This window comes from Crinia signifera, chromosome 7 (assembly GCF_055691185.1).
Source record: "Crinia signifera chromosome 7, ASM5569118v1, whole genome shotgun sequence".
Classification (NCBI taxonomy): domain Eukaryota; kingdom Metazoa; phylum Chordata; class Amphibia; order Anura; family Myobatrachidae; genus Crinia; species Crinia signifera.
Genome location: NC_139223.1, coordinates 8,260,450 through 8,277,104, shown reverse-complemented (window position 1 = coordinate 8,277,104; position 16,655 = coordinate 8,260,450). Strand labels below are relative to the sequence as shown.

Genomic DNA, 16,655 nt, shown 5'->3' with positions numbered 1-16,655 from the left:
CTATATAATAACCTGTAACGGAATCTGCTGCGCTATATAAGACGCTGTAACGGAATCTGCTGCGCTATATAAGACACTGTAACGGAATCTGCTGCGCTATATAAGACACTGTAACGGAATCTGCTGCACTACATAAGACACTGTAACGGAATCTGCTGCGCTATATAAGAGACTGTAACGGAATCTGCTGCGCTATATAAGACACTGTAACGGAATCTGCTGCGCTATGTAAGACACTGTAACGGAATCTGCTGCGCTATATAAGACACTGTAACGGAATCTGCTGCGCTATATAAGACACTGTAACAGAATCTGCTGCACTATATAAGAACCTGTAACGGAATCTGCTGCGCTATATAAGACACTGTAACAGAATCTACTGTGCTATATAAGACGCTGTAACGGAATCTGCTGCGCTATATAAGACGCTGTAACGGAATCTGCTGCGCTATATAATACACTGTAACGGAATCTGCTGCGCTATATAATACACTGTAACGGAATCTGCTGCGCTATATAACACACTGTAACGGAATCTGCTGCACTATATAAGACACTGTGACGGGATCTGCTGCACTATATAAGACACTGTAAATAAATATAGGCTGCTATACCGTATGAGAAGAAATGACAATACCACATTCACCAACCAATTGCAGAGAGCCTGTATCTTGCATGTTTGTATTATGTACTAACATGTGGAATCGCATGTTCCGTGCCTATTACGATAACACATAACTGTGGGAGGTACATGTCCTGTGCATGTATTAGTTATGGGCAGTGCTATGAGTGTGACTGAGCTGATATTTGCACAGGAGTGTAGAGCACTTGCGAGGAGGAGGCACCAGTGGGAGGTATCTGAGGCACAGCCGAGGACCCTGGAATCACACTCTGGAACAAGCAGCAGAGGACACCCCAACATTATACAGAGCCAGGACTATCAGGTAATAGGGTACTGGGGTGTCAGAGCATCTGTCCCATTACTGACAGGGACAATTACTGACACAATGCACGTCCACAAGGGAGGAGGGGAAGTGAAAATGAAAGTAACTTGTACAGGATACAAAGTCCTCAGCCACAGTTTATAAATATCATTAACCCTTTAGTCTCCTGGCCGTGCTGCAACATAAGGCTTGTGGTCATTAGGTCGAAAGTCAAAAGGTTGACCACTAGTTGTTGACAAGCAAAATGCCGACACATGAAAAAGGTCGACTTGTATTATGTTGACATGCAAAAAGTCAACATGAAAAAAAGCTGACATGGGAAAGTTTTACATGATGTTTTACCCCAAAAAAGACACGTTTATACTTTACTATCCTAATGGGTATAGAAGGGGAATGTACTAGCGAGCCATGCGAGGGGGTGCAGTACTTATCCCAATGGGTATAGAAGGGGAATGTACTAGCGAGCCATGCGAGGGGGTGCAGTACTTATCCCAATGGGTATAGAAGGGGAATGTACTAGCGAGCCATGCGAGGGGAGGCAGTACTTATCACAATGGGTATATAAGGGAAATGTAGTAGCGAGCCATGCGAGGGGATGCAGTACTTATCCCAATGGGTATAGAAGGGGAATGTACTAGCGAGCCATGCGAGGGGGTGCAGTACTTATCCCAATGGGTATAGAAGGGGAATGTAACAGCGAGCCATGCGAGGGGAGGCAGTACTTATCCCAATGGGTATAGAAGGGGAATGTACTAGCGAGCCATGCGAGGGGAGGCAGTACTTATCCCAATGGGTATAGAAGGGGAATGTACTAGCGAGCCATGCGAGGGGATGCAGTACTTATCCCAATGGGTATAGAAGGGGAATGTACTAGCGAGCCATGCGAGGGGGTGCAGTACTTATCCCAATGGGTATAGAAGGGGAATGTACTAGCGAGCCATGCGAGGGGAGGCAGTACTTATCCCAATGGGTATAGAAGGGGAATGTACTAGCGAGCCATGCGAGGGGGTGCAGTACTTATCCCAATGTTTATAGAAGGGGAATGTACTAGCGAGCCATGCGAGGGGGTGCAGTACTTATCCCAATGGGTATAGAAGGGGAATGTACTAGCGAGCCATGCGAGGGGAGGCAGTACTTATCCCAATGGGTATAGAAGGGGAATGTACTAGCGAGCCATGCGAGGGGGTGCAGTACTTATCCCAATGGGTATAGAAGGGGAATGTACTAGCGAGCCATGCGAGGGGAGGCAGTACTTATCCCAATGGGTATAGAAGGGGAATGTACTAGCGAGCCATGCGAGGGGGTGCAGTACTTATCCCAATGTTTTAAGGCGCCCAAGGGATTATATTGGTTATCCTTTGTTGTTACCTTTACAATAACTTCCTAGAAATAATTCACGCGGACACCTTATCTAAAATAAGACTCAGACAACCATGGCATAAGTTTAAAATGGTCAAGTTATTTATTTAGGTGGTATGACCCTTGTTAGTCTATCAAAGGGATGGCCAAGACAGCACTTGAGACCAGCACCAGTCAGAGGTGTATGTCAATGGCAGCGACTGCCTCGCTCCAATCTAACAAACACACCCCTTACGTAAGGTACAGCCTGCACCGTGACGGCTCCCCGCCCCCTCTAAGGTAAGGCGCGGACACCTCAAGGAAGTGCCCACCGTCCCCGCTCATTTCGGGACTCGCCCACCGTCCTGGCAAGTGGGGGGTAATACCGCACGGTGACCACCTGACACCTCACCCGACTGCTGGTCGAGAGCGCCTTCTCGCCGATTTTTAAACTAAATTAAATTTAACCGAATTGTTTGGACAGCCCGAAGGCAATGAGCACCAGAGAGAGGAAAGAAAAGAAGGGATGGGAGGGTGGGAATCCGGATTCCAAGAGGAAGTTCCTCCCCCTAAGCTGGACCCTCTATACCCCACTTAAGCTGCCTCCCCTCTGGGTGCTGATTGGCCCATAAGCACCACATGCTAACCTGTCTAAGAATTACACACTGCTCTGATGCTGCTTGTGTATCTGCGTTTAACCCCTAAATCCCCGGGCTCTTAACTACACTCTGGCTTATGCAGCCTTCGTTTTGCCTAAGGCGCCCACGGGATTATATTGGTTACCCTTTGTTGTTACCTTTACAATAACTTCCTAGAAATAATTCACGCGGACACCTTATCTAAAATAAGACTCAGACAACCATGGCATAAGTTTAAAATGGTCAAGTTATTTATTTAGGTGGTATGACCCTTGTTAGTCTATCAAAGGGATGGCCAAGACAGCACTTGAGACCAGCACCAGTCAGAGGTGTATGTCAATGGCAGCGACTGCCTCGCTCCAATCTAACAAACACACCCCTTACGTAAGGTACAGCCTGCACCGTGACGGCTCCCCGCCCCCTCTAAGGTAAGGCGCGGACACCTCAAGGAAGTGCCCACCGTCCCCGCTCATTTCGGGACTCGACCACCGTCCTGGCAAGGGGGGGGTAATACCGCACGGTGACCACCTGACACCTCACCCGACTGCTGGTCGAGAGCGCCTTCTCGCCACTGCCAAGGCTCCTCAGACCTAACAAGGTCGCCCGGGACCAGGCCCGCCACCCCTAAACTAGACCTAATGCCTTCCTATTGCCGAGTCACGCCAGAAAAGATGTCACCCAGGAAAATTTCCATGCCCGCGTCAGACAGGTGGACCCCGTCTGACCTATAAAGGTGGGCCGACTCCCTAACTATCGTGGGGTGCCGCACTGCCCTACCCCCCATGGCGCTCACCCTCCTGGAAACCGCGTGGTTCACCTTTCGCCTTGCCCTATCTATGGCAACTGCATTCCTGCAGCCCCGCCACTGAAGCCGGGGGACGATATCAGACCACACTAACCGCACACCTGGCCAAAGGGCCGCAATGCGCTCCAGGTCAGCCGTTATGCTACACATGAGTGAGAGCCCCGTATTTTAACCAGGTCGTTGCCCCCTAGATGTATAATCAATGTGTTGGGGGGACCTGAACTGCGGGCCTTGGAAACCAGCAGGCTATAAAGCCCACCCCACTGAAGTCCCCTAACCCCAAACCACTGCACTGAGTCAGCTCGTAGCAAGCCTAACGCTCTGGAGGCCATGGGATGCCTGGCCGCCCAAAAAATACATGAGTGGCCCACTACCCAAACTCTCCCCTGATGTGATGAGGAAAGGGAAAAGGCTGAAAGAGAAAAAACCTAACGTTAACATCAATATATTATACACTGTAACACAACCAGAATACAGTAAACAGCCCAAGTGAAGGTGAAAAACTTAAAAAACCTCCGGTGAACTTTGGTGACAGCCGAATTGAATTAGTTCTATCTCGGAGGAAAAAGTAAAAAATTCACTCCACACCGTCGATTCCCGAACGCTAGCCGTTCCAGAACCGATTGTAAACTTACGTTTTTGGGCTGGCGCAACAGGCGCATTCTATAACTTATCTACTTTATCTAACTTATCTAATCTTATATATTTCCTATAAGCCGATGACTTCCACCTCCCTACCTTCTGTATGGCAGAGGGTGGAAGCCCCGCCGCCGCTGCGCATGTTGCGGCCCCTATGCGAAAGGAGTGTGTCCCATAATCCTGAGCCCTCAAGCCTATGCCGGTCAAGCACCTTCTAAACACAGCCCCGAACTGAAAACGGGTGAGGGGCACACCATCTGTGTGCACCAAAAACTGCATGGCTCCAACCGGCCTAAGAGACATGTAGTCCCTGCATAATGCTACAGGACAAATGGCTTGGTTCACACTGGATCGCAGGGTGGCCCAACTACCCTTTCCCAACTGGTCTGTTTTGGATCTCTGTATCCTGCATAGGACGTGGTCCTCATGGAGAACCACGTCCTCCGACCTAAGACCAGACTGGGCCTTCTTGCTCGCAGCTACCAGTTCCCCAATCCTGAATGCCCCGAAAAAGGCGAATGCAAAGGCCACCTTCAGGAGCGCAGCCTCAAAGGGGTTATCAGCCACCTTATCCAGATTTGCTACTAGCTCCCCCAGCATGCGCTCGTCTATAGGCCGCCGAGTGTCAGGAGGCACTGGCCGCTGCTTAGCCCAGCCCCTCAAAGCCTTACTTAATACAAATGAGGCTGTGGGATCTTGCTCCCCTCTCAGCCTGCTGTGGAAAGCTATACCAGCCAAAGCCGCCGTCATAGCCGACTTTGATCTGCCTCTTACATAATGGCCCCATACGAATGCGAGTAACCGGTCCTCGACCGACTTACCGCTAGTGTCAGGCGCCGACTGAAACTCTTCCCAATCCCTCCAGGCCGCCTCGTAAGCCCTGCGGGTTGAGGGCGCCAGTGACAGCAGTGCCAAACCCTTCATGCCGATTCTATGATCTGCCATACAAGATTTGGACACCTAAGCCCCAGGGGTGACGCTTCAGGAGCAAGCTCCCGAAACTTAGTAAACTGAAACCTAGACAGGGCGTCAGCTATAGTGTTTTCTATGCCTGGGACATGTCTAGCCCTAAAATGTATATTGTACTTCAGACAATGAAGTACCAGGTAACGCAGCAACCTGAGGGCCTCTGGGGAAGCCGCCCTCTGATTGTTAATTGCGTGTACCACCCCCAGGTTGTCACACCAGAACACTATGTTCCGATTCGCCAATTCCGTTGCCCACAGCTGCACTGATACTATGATGGGGAACAGTTCCAGCAGCAAAAGATTGACCGTGAAACCCCTGTCAATCCAAGACTGTGGCCACCGTGCGACGCACCATGCCCCTTGGAAATAAGCCCCAAATCCCGTGGAGCCAGCCGCATCAGTGAAGAGCTGCAGTTCCTTGCTGGATTCTGGCTCCGTGGGCCATATAAGCTCCCTATTAAATTGCCCCAGGAATGTGGACCACACTTCCATGTCGTCTCGCATCTCCCGTGACAGCCTGACCGTGTGGTGGGGGTCCCGAACACCCGCCGTGGCCCTCTCGAGCTTGCGGCAGAATACCCGCCCCATGGGAATGATGCGGCAAGCAAAATTAAAGGACCCCAGCAGGGACTGCAATAGTCTCAGCTGTATCCTCTTCTTCTGCAAGCACTCAACTATTAGCCCTTGAAGCTTTGTCACCTTATCCTCGGGCAAGCGGCAGCACCCCGCGGCCGAGTCTATTTCTATTCCAAGGTAAGACAGGACCCTGGTGGGTCCCTCCGTCTTATCCGCAGCTATAGGGACCCCCAGCTCCTCTAGCAGGGAAACCTCCCGGGACAATATATGGGCGCACGTGCCGTCGTCTCCTGGTCCCACAAAGAGAAAGTCATCCAGGTAGTGGGCTACGCCCGCACAGCCTGTACTGCTCTGTATGCACCAGTGCAGGAACGTGCTGAATTTCTCGAAGTAAGAGCAGGAGACAGAACAGCCCATCGGTAAGCACTTGTCTATGTAACAGCCTCCATCTAGCCTAAAGCCCATGAACCTGAAGGACTTAGGGTGTAATGGGAGGAGCCTAAACGCGGATTCAATATCCAGTTTGGCCATAAGTGCTCCATGGCCGAAACCCCGGACTATGCCCAGCACCTCGTCAAATAGCTGGTACTGCACACTACAGAACTCATCCGGGATGGCGTCGTTTATGGACGCGCCGTGGGGGTGTGACAGGTGCTGAATCAACCTGTATTTACCCGGGGTCTTCTTAGGGACCACCCCGAGAGGGGAAAAACACATGTCAGGGAGGGGGTTCCCTTGGAAGGGGCCCGCCATCCTGCCCAGGGCTACTTCAGCCCGAACCTTCTGGCGGACCACATCTGGAAAATCCCTGGCCGACTTGAGGTTCCTAATGCAGGAAACTCTGATTCCGTCAGGGATGGGGAGGGGGAAACCAAAACTAAACCCGTCCAACAAAAACCGAGCGTCAGCCCTGTTAGGGTACGCCATTAACCTACGGGCCAGGGCGTCTACCACAATTGGGGAAGGGGCCTTACCTTCCGCCAGTGCCGGCGTCCCCGTGATCCCCACCTTTGGCCGCTGACCTGCAGGATTTGGAGGGGTGCCCCGCCCCCCGCAGTTACTGCAGTCGTGACGGAAGCGGCACTTGGCGCCCCTGTCACATTTGCCCTCGTTGTACGCAAAGCACTTCCCTTTGCCGCCGGCTTTGGACCCGGGTTTGGCCGCAGGAAATGGCTTCCTACCCGACGTATCTGAGCTATGCTGCCCTTTGCCTATGACCTCGAGCCATATCTCCACGTGCTTGCAGCCCATGGGCATGAGCCTTGACCCGGCGTGGGCGAGGCGGAACTTCTCATCGTAGTTCCGCCACGCCAGCCCCTTATAATCCGTGTACGTCTCGTTCACAAGGAACAGGTAGCGTAAGACGTTCACGTGCTCCCCAGGCCTTGTGCTCAGGTAACAAGAGGAGAATATTAAAAAGCCCTTCAGCCAATTGTGGAAGCCTTTAAAGGCCGCCTCGCTACCACTTCCCGCTTTCTTGGCTGCCTCAAAGTCTTTTTTCATGTCGACTGTCAGTGTAAAGAAGTCGACAAACTTTCCCCTTTTTATTTTGTCTTTTACACCCTTACGCAGGCCCCTGGCCATGGCGGTGTTGGTGCAATGGACCATATCGCCCGCTGTGGCAGCTACTTCAGGATCCGCCTCTTTCCTCGCCCGCTTAGTGCCACCCACTTTTTTCGCAACCGCGCGTGCAACCATTTTAGCAAACTTGCGCGGGCGCTTGGGGGACCCAGACTCGTCACTACTGGCTGAGGAGCGAGAGGAAGAGGATGCACACTCTGAAGTATTGTCATTCTCACCATCTCCAGAAGCTTCGCCTTGGACCACGGGATCCGCCCGTGCTGTGGCCCCTGTCCCTGCGGAAGTGGATGCTTCTGCCCTTGACGTGGATGCAGGGGTCTCGGTCGACGTGGGGGCCGGAGCCAGGACCCTGGGTATGGCTGGAGCCGTCACCGGTGTTGGCGGTCTGGGTTCCGGGACCCTCCTGGACCTTTCTGCGTCCTCTTCCTGGGACGATCCCCCGAACATGCCACTCCTGCCTCCGACAGAGGATACCTCGGGAGATAAAGGTGCAGTGTTAGGACCATATCCTGAGCCCGTCACCCATACTGACCCTCCCGCTGCTGTACCAGAGCTCCCCAGGCCCCCAGTCACATAAACCTGGTTGACCTGTTGAGCCTGGGCATACATGTTGGGGTGCGTGTAAGCCGCCCCCTGAAAAACCTGCTGCGGCACCCCCGGGCCCTGCGGTTGTGGTGCACCAGCGCCCTGCCATGCTCCCCCGAAATACCCCCCGGGAAACCCGCCACCTGTCCCCGCTGCTTGGGGAAAGTACGGGAAAGGGGGCTGCTGGGTCCCTGTGTAGGGCCCGTATTGTGGGTTGGGCATGGGGTACCCCGGGTAACCCCCCGCATTCTGACCGGGAAAAGCCCACTGCTGCTGCTGCTGCTGCTGCACGGGGGGTTGCATGTATGCCTGCTGACCCGCACCAAAACCCGTGTGGCCAAACCCCTGGTGTCCCCCCTGCCCCGCCGGGGCCCCGGCGAAGCCCTGAGGGGCCGCGGGGAATGGCTGCTGGCCTTGATGCCATTGCTGCTGTGGGGCCTGCCAACCCTGGAAGGGGGGGGCACCGCCATCCATCCGGCCGCCGACGAAAGCGTCCCCACGGCCACCGTCCCAGCCCAAGGGGATGAGAGAACCCCTCCCCGGGGCTATGATGTTTGTCAGGGAAGCCAGAGGGCCCTGACCCGCACCGCGCTGCCCGCCTGCATTCATCCGCAGAGGGCTCCATGTGGGGCCCCCTGTTATGACCTGCAGAGGACTCCCTGGACCCTGCGCTAATGGGGTGCTAGTCCTGGGGGGCACCCCCCCATCCCCCCCGCTGAGTGACACCCCCCCACCACTCACCCCGCTGCCTGAGGCGCGCGGGGTGCCCATAGGGGTCTGCATACCCTGCGCTGGCGCTAAAACGCCAGCAGATGGCGCCAGAGCACTGTCCCCAGCAGCGCTACTCGCTGCTGGGTGCCCACCATGTGCTGCTGGCGCAGCACGCTCCCCGCTCACAGCAGAGCCCTGCTAAACCGGGGAAACGCTTCCCTGCGGTGGGGACACATGTCCCCCAGAGGCAGAATGTGCAGGAGACGGCGCGCTCACCCGCGATGACGCGGTCGCGGCCGTCCTGCTGCCTCCCCTGCCTCCCCCGCGCGCTGGTACAGTCGCCAGCGGGCGGGCTGCGTCTGCCAACCACCTAGGTGGTGGGGCAGATCTCTTGGGGCGGCCGGACATAATTGCAGCTGCGCGAATGACAACAGGCCTAAAAACAAGGTAAAATGTACTTAGCTTCGCGTGCTGCACTGTGTGAATCCGGATTCCAAGAGGAAGTTCCTCCCCCTAAGCTGGACCCTATATACCCCACTTAAGCTGCCTCCCCTCTGGGTGCTGATTGGCCCATAAGCACCACATGCTAACCTGTCTAAGAATTACACACTGCTCTGATGCTGCTTGTGTATCTGCGTTTAACCCCTAAATCCCCGGGCTCTTAACTACACTCTGGCTTATGCAGCCTTCGTTTTGCCATAGAAGGGGAATGTACTAGCGAGCCATGCGAGGGGGTGCAGTACTTATCCCAATGGGTATAGAAGGGGAATGTACTAGCGAGCCATGCGAGGGGGTGCAGTACTTATCCCAATGGGTATAGAAGGGGAATGTAATAGCGAGCCATGCGAGGGGATGCAGTACTCTTATACAGGGTCCATGTCAACATATGTCAAAATAAACATTCAACCATTTCCCATGTTAAACATTTCCATGTCAACATTTTCCTCGTGTCGACATGTTGATTTCGAACAAGTGAATGTTGACCTTTTTTATGTGTCGTTCTTCTGCCTGTTGACCAATAATGGTCGACTTCTTGACTGTCGTCCTAATAATCCACACCCATAACACACCGTATGTTCACCATTGCCTTGAATCAGGTGCAGGGAGCATAAGCTGGGTTCTCACTATAGAACTGCCATATCGGTGCCTCGCAGCATGCAGTCTGCCAAATCGGTGCCTCGCAGCGGGTAGTCTGTCATATCGGTGCCTCACAGCATGCAGTCTGTCATATCGGTGCCTCGCAGCATGCAGTCTGTCACATCGGTGCCTCGCAGCGTAGAGTATGCCAAAACGGTGCCTCGCAGCATGCAGTCTGCCAAATCGGTGCCTCGCAGCGGGAAGTCTGCCATATCGGTGCCTCGCAGCGGGTAGTCGGCCATATGGGTGCCTTACAGCATGCAGTCTGCCATATCGGTGCCTCGCAGCGTACAGTATGCCAAATCGGTGCCTCACAGCGGGTAGTCTGTCATATCGGTGCCTCACAGCGTGCAGTCTGCCATATTGGTGCCTCGCAGCGTACAGTATGCCAAATCGGTGCCTCGCAGCGTGCAGTGTGCCAAATCGGTGCCTCGCAGCGGGTAGTCTGCCATATCGGTGCCTTACAGCATGCAGTCTGCCATATCGGTGCCTCACAGCGTGCAGTGTGCCAAATCGGTGCCTCGCAGCGGGTAGTCTGCCATATCGGTGCCTTACAGCATGCAGTCTGCCAAATCGGTGCCTCGCAGCGGGTAGTCTGCCATATCGGTGCCTTACAGCATGCAGTCTGCCATATCGGTGCCTTACAGCATGCAGTCTGCCATATCGGTGCCTTACAGCATGCATTCTGCCATATCGGTGCCTCACAGCGTGCAGTGTGCCAAATCGGTGCCTCGCAGCGGGTAGTCTGCCATATCGGTGCCTTACAGCATGCAGTCTGCCATATCGGTGCCTCGTAGTGTGCCATATCGGTGCCTCACAGCGTGCAGTCTGCCATATCGGTGCCTCGCAGCGTACAGTATGCTACATCGGTGCCTCGCAGCGGGTAGTCTGCCATATCGGTGCCTCGCAGCGTACAGTATGCCAAATCGGTGCCTCGCAGCGTACAGTATGCCAAATCGGTGCCTCGCAGCGTACAGTATGCCAAATCGGTGCCTCGCAGCGTACAGTATGCCAAATCGGTGCCTCGCAGCGTACAGTATGCCAAATCGGTGCCTCGCAGCGTACAGTATGCCAAATCGGTGCCTCGCAGCGGGTAGTCTGCCATATCAGTGCCTCACAGCGTACAGTATGCCATAACGGTGCCTCACAGCATGCAGTCTGCCATATCGGTGCCTCGCAGCGTACAGTCTGTCACATTGGTGCCTCACAGCGTGTAGTCTGCCATATCGGTGCCTCGCAGCGTACAGTATGCCAAATCGGTGCCTCGCAGCGTACAGTATGCCAAATCGGTGCCTCGCAGCAGGTAGTCTGCCATATCGGTGCCTCACAGCATGCAGTCTGCCATATCGGTGCCTCGCAGCGTACAGTCTGTCACATTGGTGCCTCACAGAATGTAGTCTGCCATATCGGTGCCTCGCAGCGTACAGTATGCCAAATCGGTGCCTCGCAGCGTACAGTATGCCAAATCGGTGCCTCACAGCAGGTAGTCTGCCATATCGGTGCCTCACAGCGTGTAGTCTGCCATTTCGGTGCCTCGCAGCGGGTAGTCTGCCATATCGGTGCCTTACAGCAAGCAGTGTGCCATATCGGTGCCTCACAGCATGCAGTGTGCCATATCGGTGCCTTACAGCATGCAGTGTGCCATATCGGTGCCTCGCAGCGTATAGTCTGCCATATCGGTGCCTCACAGAGTGCAGTCTGCCATATCGGTGCCTCAAAGCGTGCAGTCTGCCATATCGGTGCCTCGCAGCGTGCAGTATGCCATATCGGTGCCTCACAGCGTGCAGTCTGCCATATCGGTGCCTTACAGCATGCAGTGTGCCATATCGGTGTCTCACAGCATGCAGTCTGCCATATCGGTGCCTTACAGCATGCAGTGTGCCATATCGGTGCCTCGCAGCGTACAGTCTGCCATATCGGTGCCTCAAAGCGTGCAGTCTGCCATATCAGTGCCTCGCAGCGTGCAGTATGCCATATCGGTGCCTCACAGCGTGCAGTCTGCCATATCGGTGCCTCGCAGTGTGCCATATCGGTGCCTCACAGCGTGCAGTATGCCTTATCGGTGCCTCACGGCGTGCAGTCTGCCATATCGGTGCCTCACAGCGTGCAGTCTGCCATATCGGTGCCTCACAGCGTGCAGTCTGCCATATCGGTGCCTCACAGCGTGCAGTCTGCCATATCGGTGCCTCGCAGCGTGCAGTCTGCCATATCGGTGCCTCACAGCGTGCAGTCTGCCATATCGGTGCCTCACAGCGTGCAGTCTGCCATATCGGTGCCTCGCAGTGTGCCATATCGGTGCCTCGCAGCGTGCAGTATGCCATATCGGTGCCTCACAGCGTGCAGTATGCCATATCGGTTCCTCGCAGCGTGCATTCTGCCATATCGGTGCCTCACAGCGTGCAGTCTGCCATATCGGTGGCTTACAGCATGCAGTCTGCCATATCGGTGCCTCACAGCATGCAGTCTGCCATATCGGTGCCTCACAGCATGCAGTCTGCCATATCGGTGCCTCGCAGTGTTCAGTATGCCAAATCGGTGCCTCGCAGCGGGTAGTCTGCCATATCGGTGCCTCACAGCATGCAGTCTGCCATATTGGTGCCTCGCAGCGTACAGTATGCCAAATCGGTGCCTCGCAGCGGGTAGTCTGCCATATTGGTGCCTCACAGCATGCAGTCTGCCATATCGGTGCCTCAAAGCGTGCAGACTGTCACATCGGTGTCTTGCAGCGTGCAGTCTGTCACATTGGTGCCTCACAGCGAGCAGTATACCATATTGGTGCCTCACAGCGTGCAGTATGCCATATTTGTGCCTCGCAGCGTACAGTATGTGCCTCGCAGCGGGTAGTCTGCCATATCAGTGCCTCACAGCATGCAGTCTGCTAAATCGGTGCCTCGCAGCGGGTAGTCTGTCATATCGGTGCCTCACAGAGTGCAGTCTGTCATATCGGTGCCTCACAGCATGCAGTCTGTCATATCGGTGCCTCGCAGCATGCAGTCTGTCACATCGGTGCCTCGCAGCGTAGAGTATGCCAAAACGGTGCCTCGCAGCATGCAGTCTGCCAAATCGGTGCCTCGCAGCGGGTAGTCTGCCATATCGGTGCCTCGCAGCGGGTAGTCTGCCATATGGGTGCCTTACAGCATGCAGTCTGCCATATCGGTGCCTCGCAGCGTACAGTATGCCAAATCGGTGCCTCACAGCGGGTAGTCTGTCATATCGGTGCCTCACAGCGTTCAGTCTGCCATATTGGTGCCTCACAGCGGGTAGTCTGCCATATCGGTTCCTCACAGCATGCAGTCTGCCATATCGGTGCATCGCAGCGTACAGTATGCCAAATCGGTGCCTCACAGCGGGTAGTCTGCCATATCGGTTCCTCACAGCATGCAGTCTGCCATATCGGTGCCTCGCAGCGTACAGTATGCCAAATCGGTGCCTCGCAGCGTGCAGTGTGCCAAATCGGTGCCTCGCAGCGGGTAGTCTGCCATATCGGTGCCTTACAGCATGCAGTCTGCCATATCGGTGCCTCACAGCGTGCAGTGTGCCAAATCGGTGCCTCGCAGCGGGTAGTCTGCCATATCGGTGCCTTACAGCATGCAGTCTGCCAAATCGGTGCCTCGCAGCGGGTAGTCTGCCATATCGGTGCCTTACAGCATGCAGTCTGCCATATCGGTGCCTTACAGCATGCAGTCTGCCATATCGGTGCCTTACAGCATGCAGTCTGCCATATCGGTGCCTCACAGCGTGCAGTGTGCCAAATCGGTGCCTCGCAGCGGGTAGTCTGCCATATCGGTGCCTTACAGCATGCAGTCTGCCATATCGGTGCCTCGTAGTGTGCCATATCGGTGCCTCACAGCGTGCAGCCTGCCATATCGGTGCCTCGCAGCGTACAGTATGCTACATTGGTGCCTCGCAGCGGGTAGTCTGCCATATCGGTGCCTCGCAGCGTACAGTATGCCAAATCGGTGCCTCGCAGCGTACAGTATGCCAAATCGGTGCCTCGCAGCGTACAGTATGCCAAATCGGTGCCTCGCAGCGTACAGTATGCCAAATCGGTGCCTCGCAGCGTACAGTATGTCAAATCGGTGCCTCGCAGCGTACAGTATGCCAAATTGGTGCCTCGCAGCGGGTAGTCTGCCATATCGGTGCCTCACAGCGTACAGTATGCCATAACGGTGCCTCACAGCATGCAGTCTGCCATATCGGTGCCTCGCAGCGTACAGTATGCCAAATCGGTGCCTCGCAGCGTACAGTATGCCAAATCGGTGCCTCGCAGCAGGTAGTCTGCCATATCGGTGCCTCGCAGCGTGCAGTATGCCATATCGGTGCCTCACAGCGTGCAGTCTGCCATATCGGTGCCTTACAGCATGCAGTGTGCCATATCGGTGCCTCACAGCATGCAGTCTGCCATATCGGTGCCTTACAGCATGCAGTGTGCCATATCGGTGCCTCGCAGCGTACAGTCTGCCATATCGGTGCCTCACAGAGTGCAGTCTGCCATATCGGTGCCTCAAAGCGTGCAGTCTGCCATATCAGTGCCTCGCAGCGTGCAGTATGCCATATCGGTGCCTCACAGCGTGCAGTCTGCCATATCGGTGCCTCGCAGTGTGCCATATCGGTGCCTCACAGCGTGCAGTATGCCTTATCGGTCCCTCGCAGCGTGCAGTCTGCCATATTGGTGCCTCACGGCGTGCAGTCTGCCATATTGGTGCCTCACAGCGTGCAGTCTGCCATATCGGTGCCTCGCAGCGTGCAGTCTGCCATATCGGTGCCTCACAGCGTGCAGTCTGCCATATCGGTGCCTCACAGCGTGCAGTCTGCCATATCGGTGCCTCACAGCGTGCAGTCTGCCATATCGGTGCCTCACAGTGTGCCATATCGGTGCCTCACAGCGTGCAGTCTGCCATATCGGTGCCTCGCAGTGTGCCATATCGGTGCCTCACAGCGTGCAGTATGCCTTATCGGTGCCTCGCAGCGTGCAGTCTGCCATATAGGTGCCTCACGGCGTGCAGTCTGCCATATCGGTGCCTCACAGTGTGCAGTCTGCCATATCGGTGCCTCACAGCGTGCAGTCTGCCATATCGGTGCCTCACAGCGTGCAGTCTGCCATATCGGTGCCTCGCAGCGTGCAGTCTGCCATATCGGTGCCTCTCAGCGTGCAGTCTGCCATATCGGTGCCTCACAGCGTGCAGTCTGCCATATCGGTGCCTCACAGCGTGCAGTCTGCCATATCGGTGCCTCGCAGTGTGCCATATCGGTGCCTCGCAGCGTGCAGTATGCCATATCGGTGCCTCACAGCGGGCAGTCTGCCATATCGGTTCCTTACAGCATGCAGTCTGCTATATCGGTGCCTCACAGCATGCAGTCTGCCATATCTGTGCCTCACAGCATGCAGTCTGCCATATCGGTGCCTCGCAGCGTACAGTATGCCAAATCGGTGCCTCGCAGCGGGTAGTCTGCCATATCGGTGCCTCACAGCATGCAGTCTGCCATATCGGTGCCTCAAAGCGTGCAGACTGTCACATCGGTGTCTTGCAGCGTGCAGTCTGTCACATTGGTGCCTCACAGCGTGCAGTATGCCATATTGGTGCCTCACAGCGTGCAGTATGCCGTATTTGTGCCTCGCAGCGTACAGTATGTGCCTCGCAGCGGGTAGTCTGCCATATCGGTGCCTCACAGCATGCAGTCTGCCATGTCGGTGCCTCAAAGCGTGCAGTCTGCCATATCGGTGCCTCGCAGCATGCAGTCTGCCATATTTGTGCCTCGCAGCATACAGTATGCCATATTGGTGCCTCACAGCGTGCAGTATGCCGTATTTGTGCCTCGCAGCGTACAGTATGCCATATCGGTGCCTCACAGAGTGCAGTCTGCCATATCGGTGCCTCACAGCGTGCAGTCTGCCATATCGGTGCCTCGCAACGTGCAGTGTGCCATATCGGTGCCTCACAGCGTGCAGTCTGCCATATCGGTGCCTCGCAGTGTGCCATATCGGTGCCTCACAGCGTGCAGTCTGCCATATCGGTGCCTCGCAGCGTGCAGTAAGCATCCGTCCAACTTTTGAAAAGCAAAATCTCAGAACTCCTGCGCGCGCCGAATGTGTGTGTCAGAAATTTGGAGGTGTGGACTAGTGGCTTTGCCCTTCTGCTCCATGGGAGGTTTCTGTCCTGCCTGAGCTCTCCCTTGTTTTTGCTGCTTGGGGACATGGCCAGGGCTCTGCGAGCTGGCCACCCAGCTCTTGTGTTCACCGTGGGCTGGACAGACACCCTTAGGGTATCACTACCATCGTGATGTCATTGAGGGGTAACTGTGATGCATTATCCATAACATCTCTGCCCTCTTACAGGAACTGTCCCCCCCTAACAGAACAAGATGGTGATACATAGGAAACTCATAGTCGGAATCTTCAGCCGAGAGTCGGAGGACACCTACCAACCGGTCACCAACCTTCTTCTTTCCACGTATTATAAGTCAATGGTTCAAGATGTCCGACTTGTTCATGTGTCCAACGATGTCAGAGGCGGCTCCATCGCGCTGGATAATGAGATATCCAAGTGCACATTTGCTGTCTTGTATCATACGCAGAACAGAGGGAGGTTAAATATCACCGACGTGATGGACTCTCTGTACGATGACGAGCTCCGCGACTTATCCAACAGGCTGGGTAAGAGACGGGCATCATCCAGTGCCACATTACACAATCGTATAAGTGACAAGACTGCGGCTGTCCGGTATACAGAGC

At 55.0% G+C, this 16,655-nt stretch overlaps 2 protein-coding genes across 4 annotated transcripts in view; one reads left to right on the top strand and one right to left on the bottom strand.

Annotated features, from left to right (window-relative positions):
• LOC146019740 (uncharacterized) overlaps nt 1-16,655 on the bottom strand; it is a 781,584-nt gene that overhangs the window by 279,577 nt on the left and 485,352 nt on the right. The gene's annotated exons all lie outside the window — the stretch shown is intronic.
• Nucleotides 1-16,655, top strand: part of LOC146019734 (hepatitis A virus cellular receptor 2 homolog) — a 94,557-nt gene that overhangs the window by 59,801 nt on the left and 18,101 nt on the right. The window contains exons 3-4 of one of the 2 annotated variants that reach the window (XM_083152246.1): nt 816-944; nt 16,260-16,577. In XM_083152246.1, the coding sequence (XP_083008372.1) occupies nt 16,286-16,577 (292 nt within the window). In that variant the 5' untranslated portion in view covers nt 816-944; nt 16,260-16,285. The remainder of the gene's footprint in view (nt 1-815; nt 945-16,259; nt 16,578-16,655) is intronic. The other variant, XM_083152248.1, reaches the window with a different exon arrangement.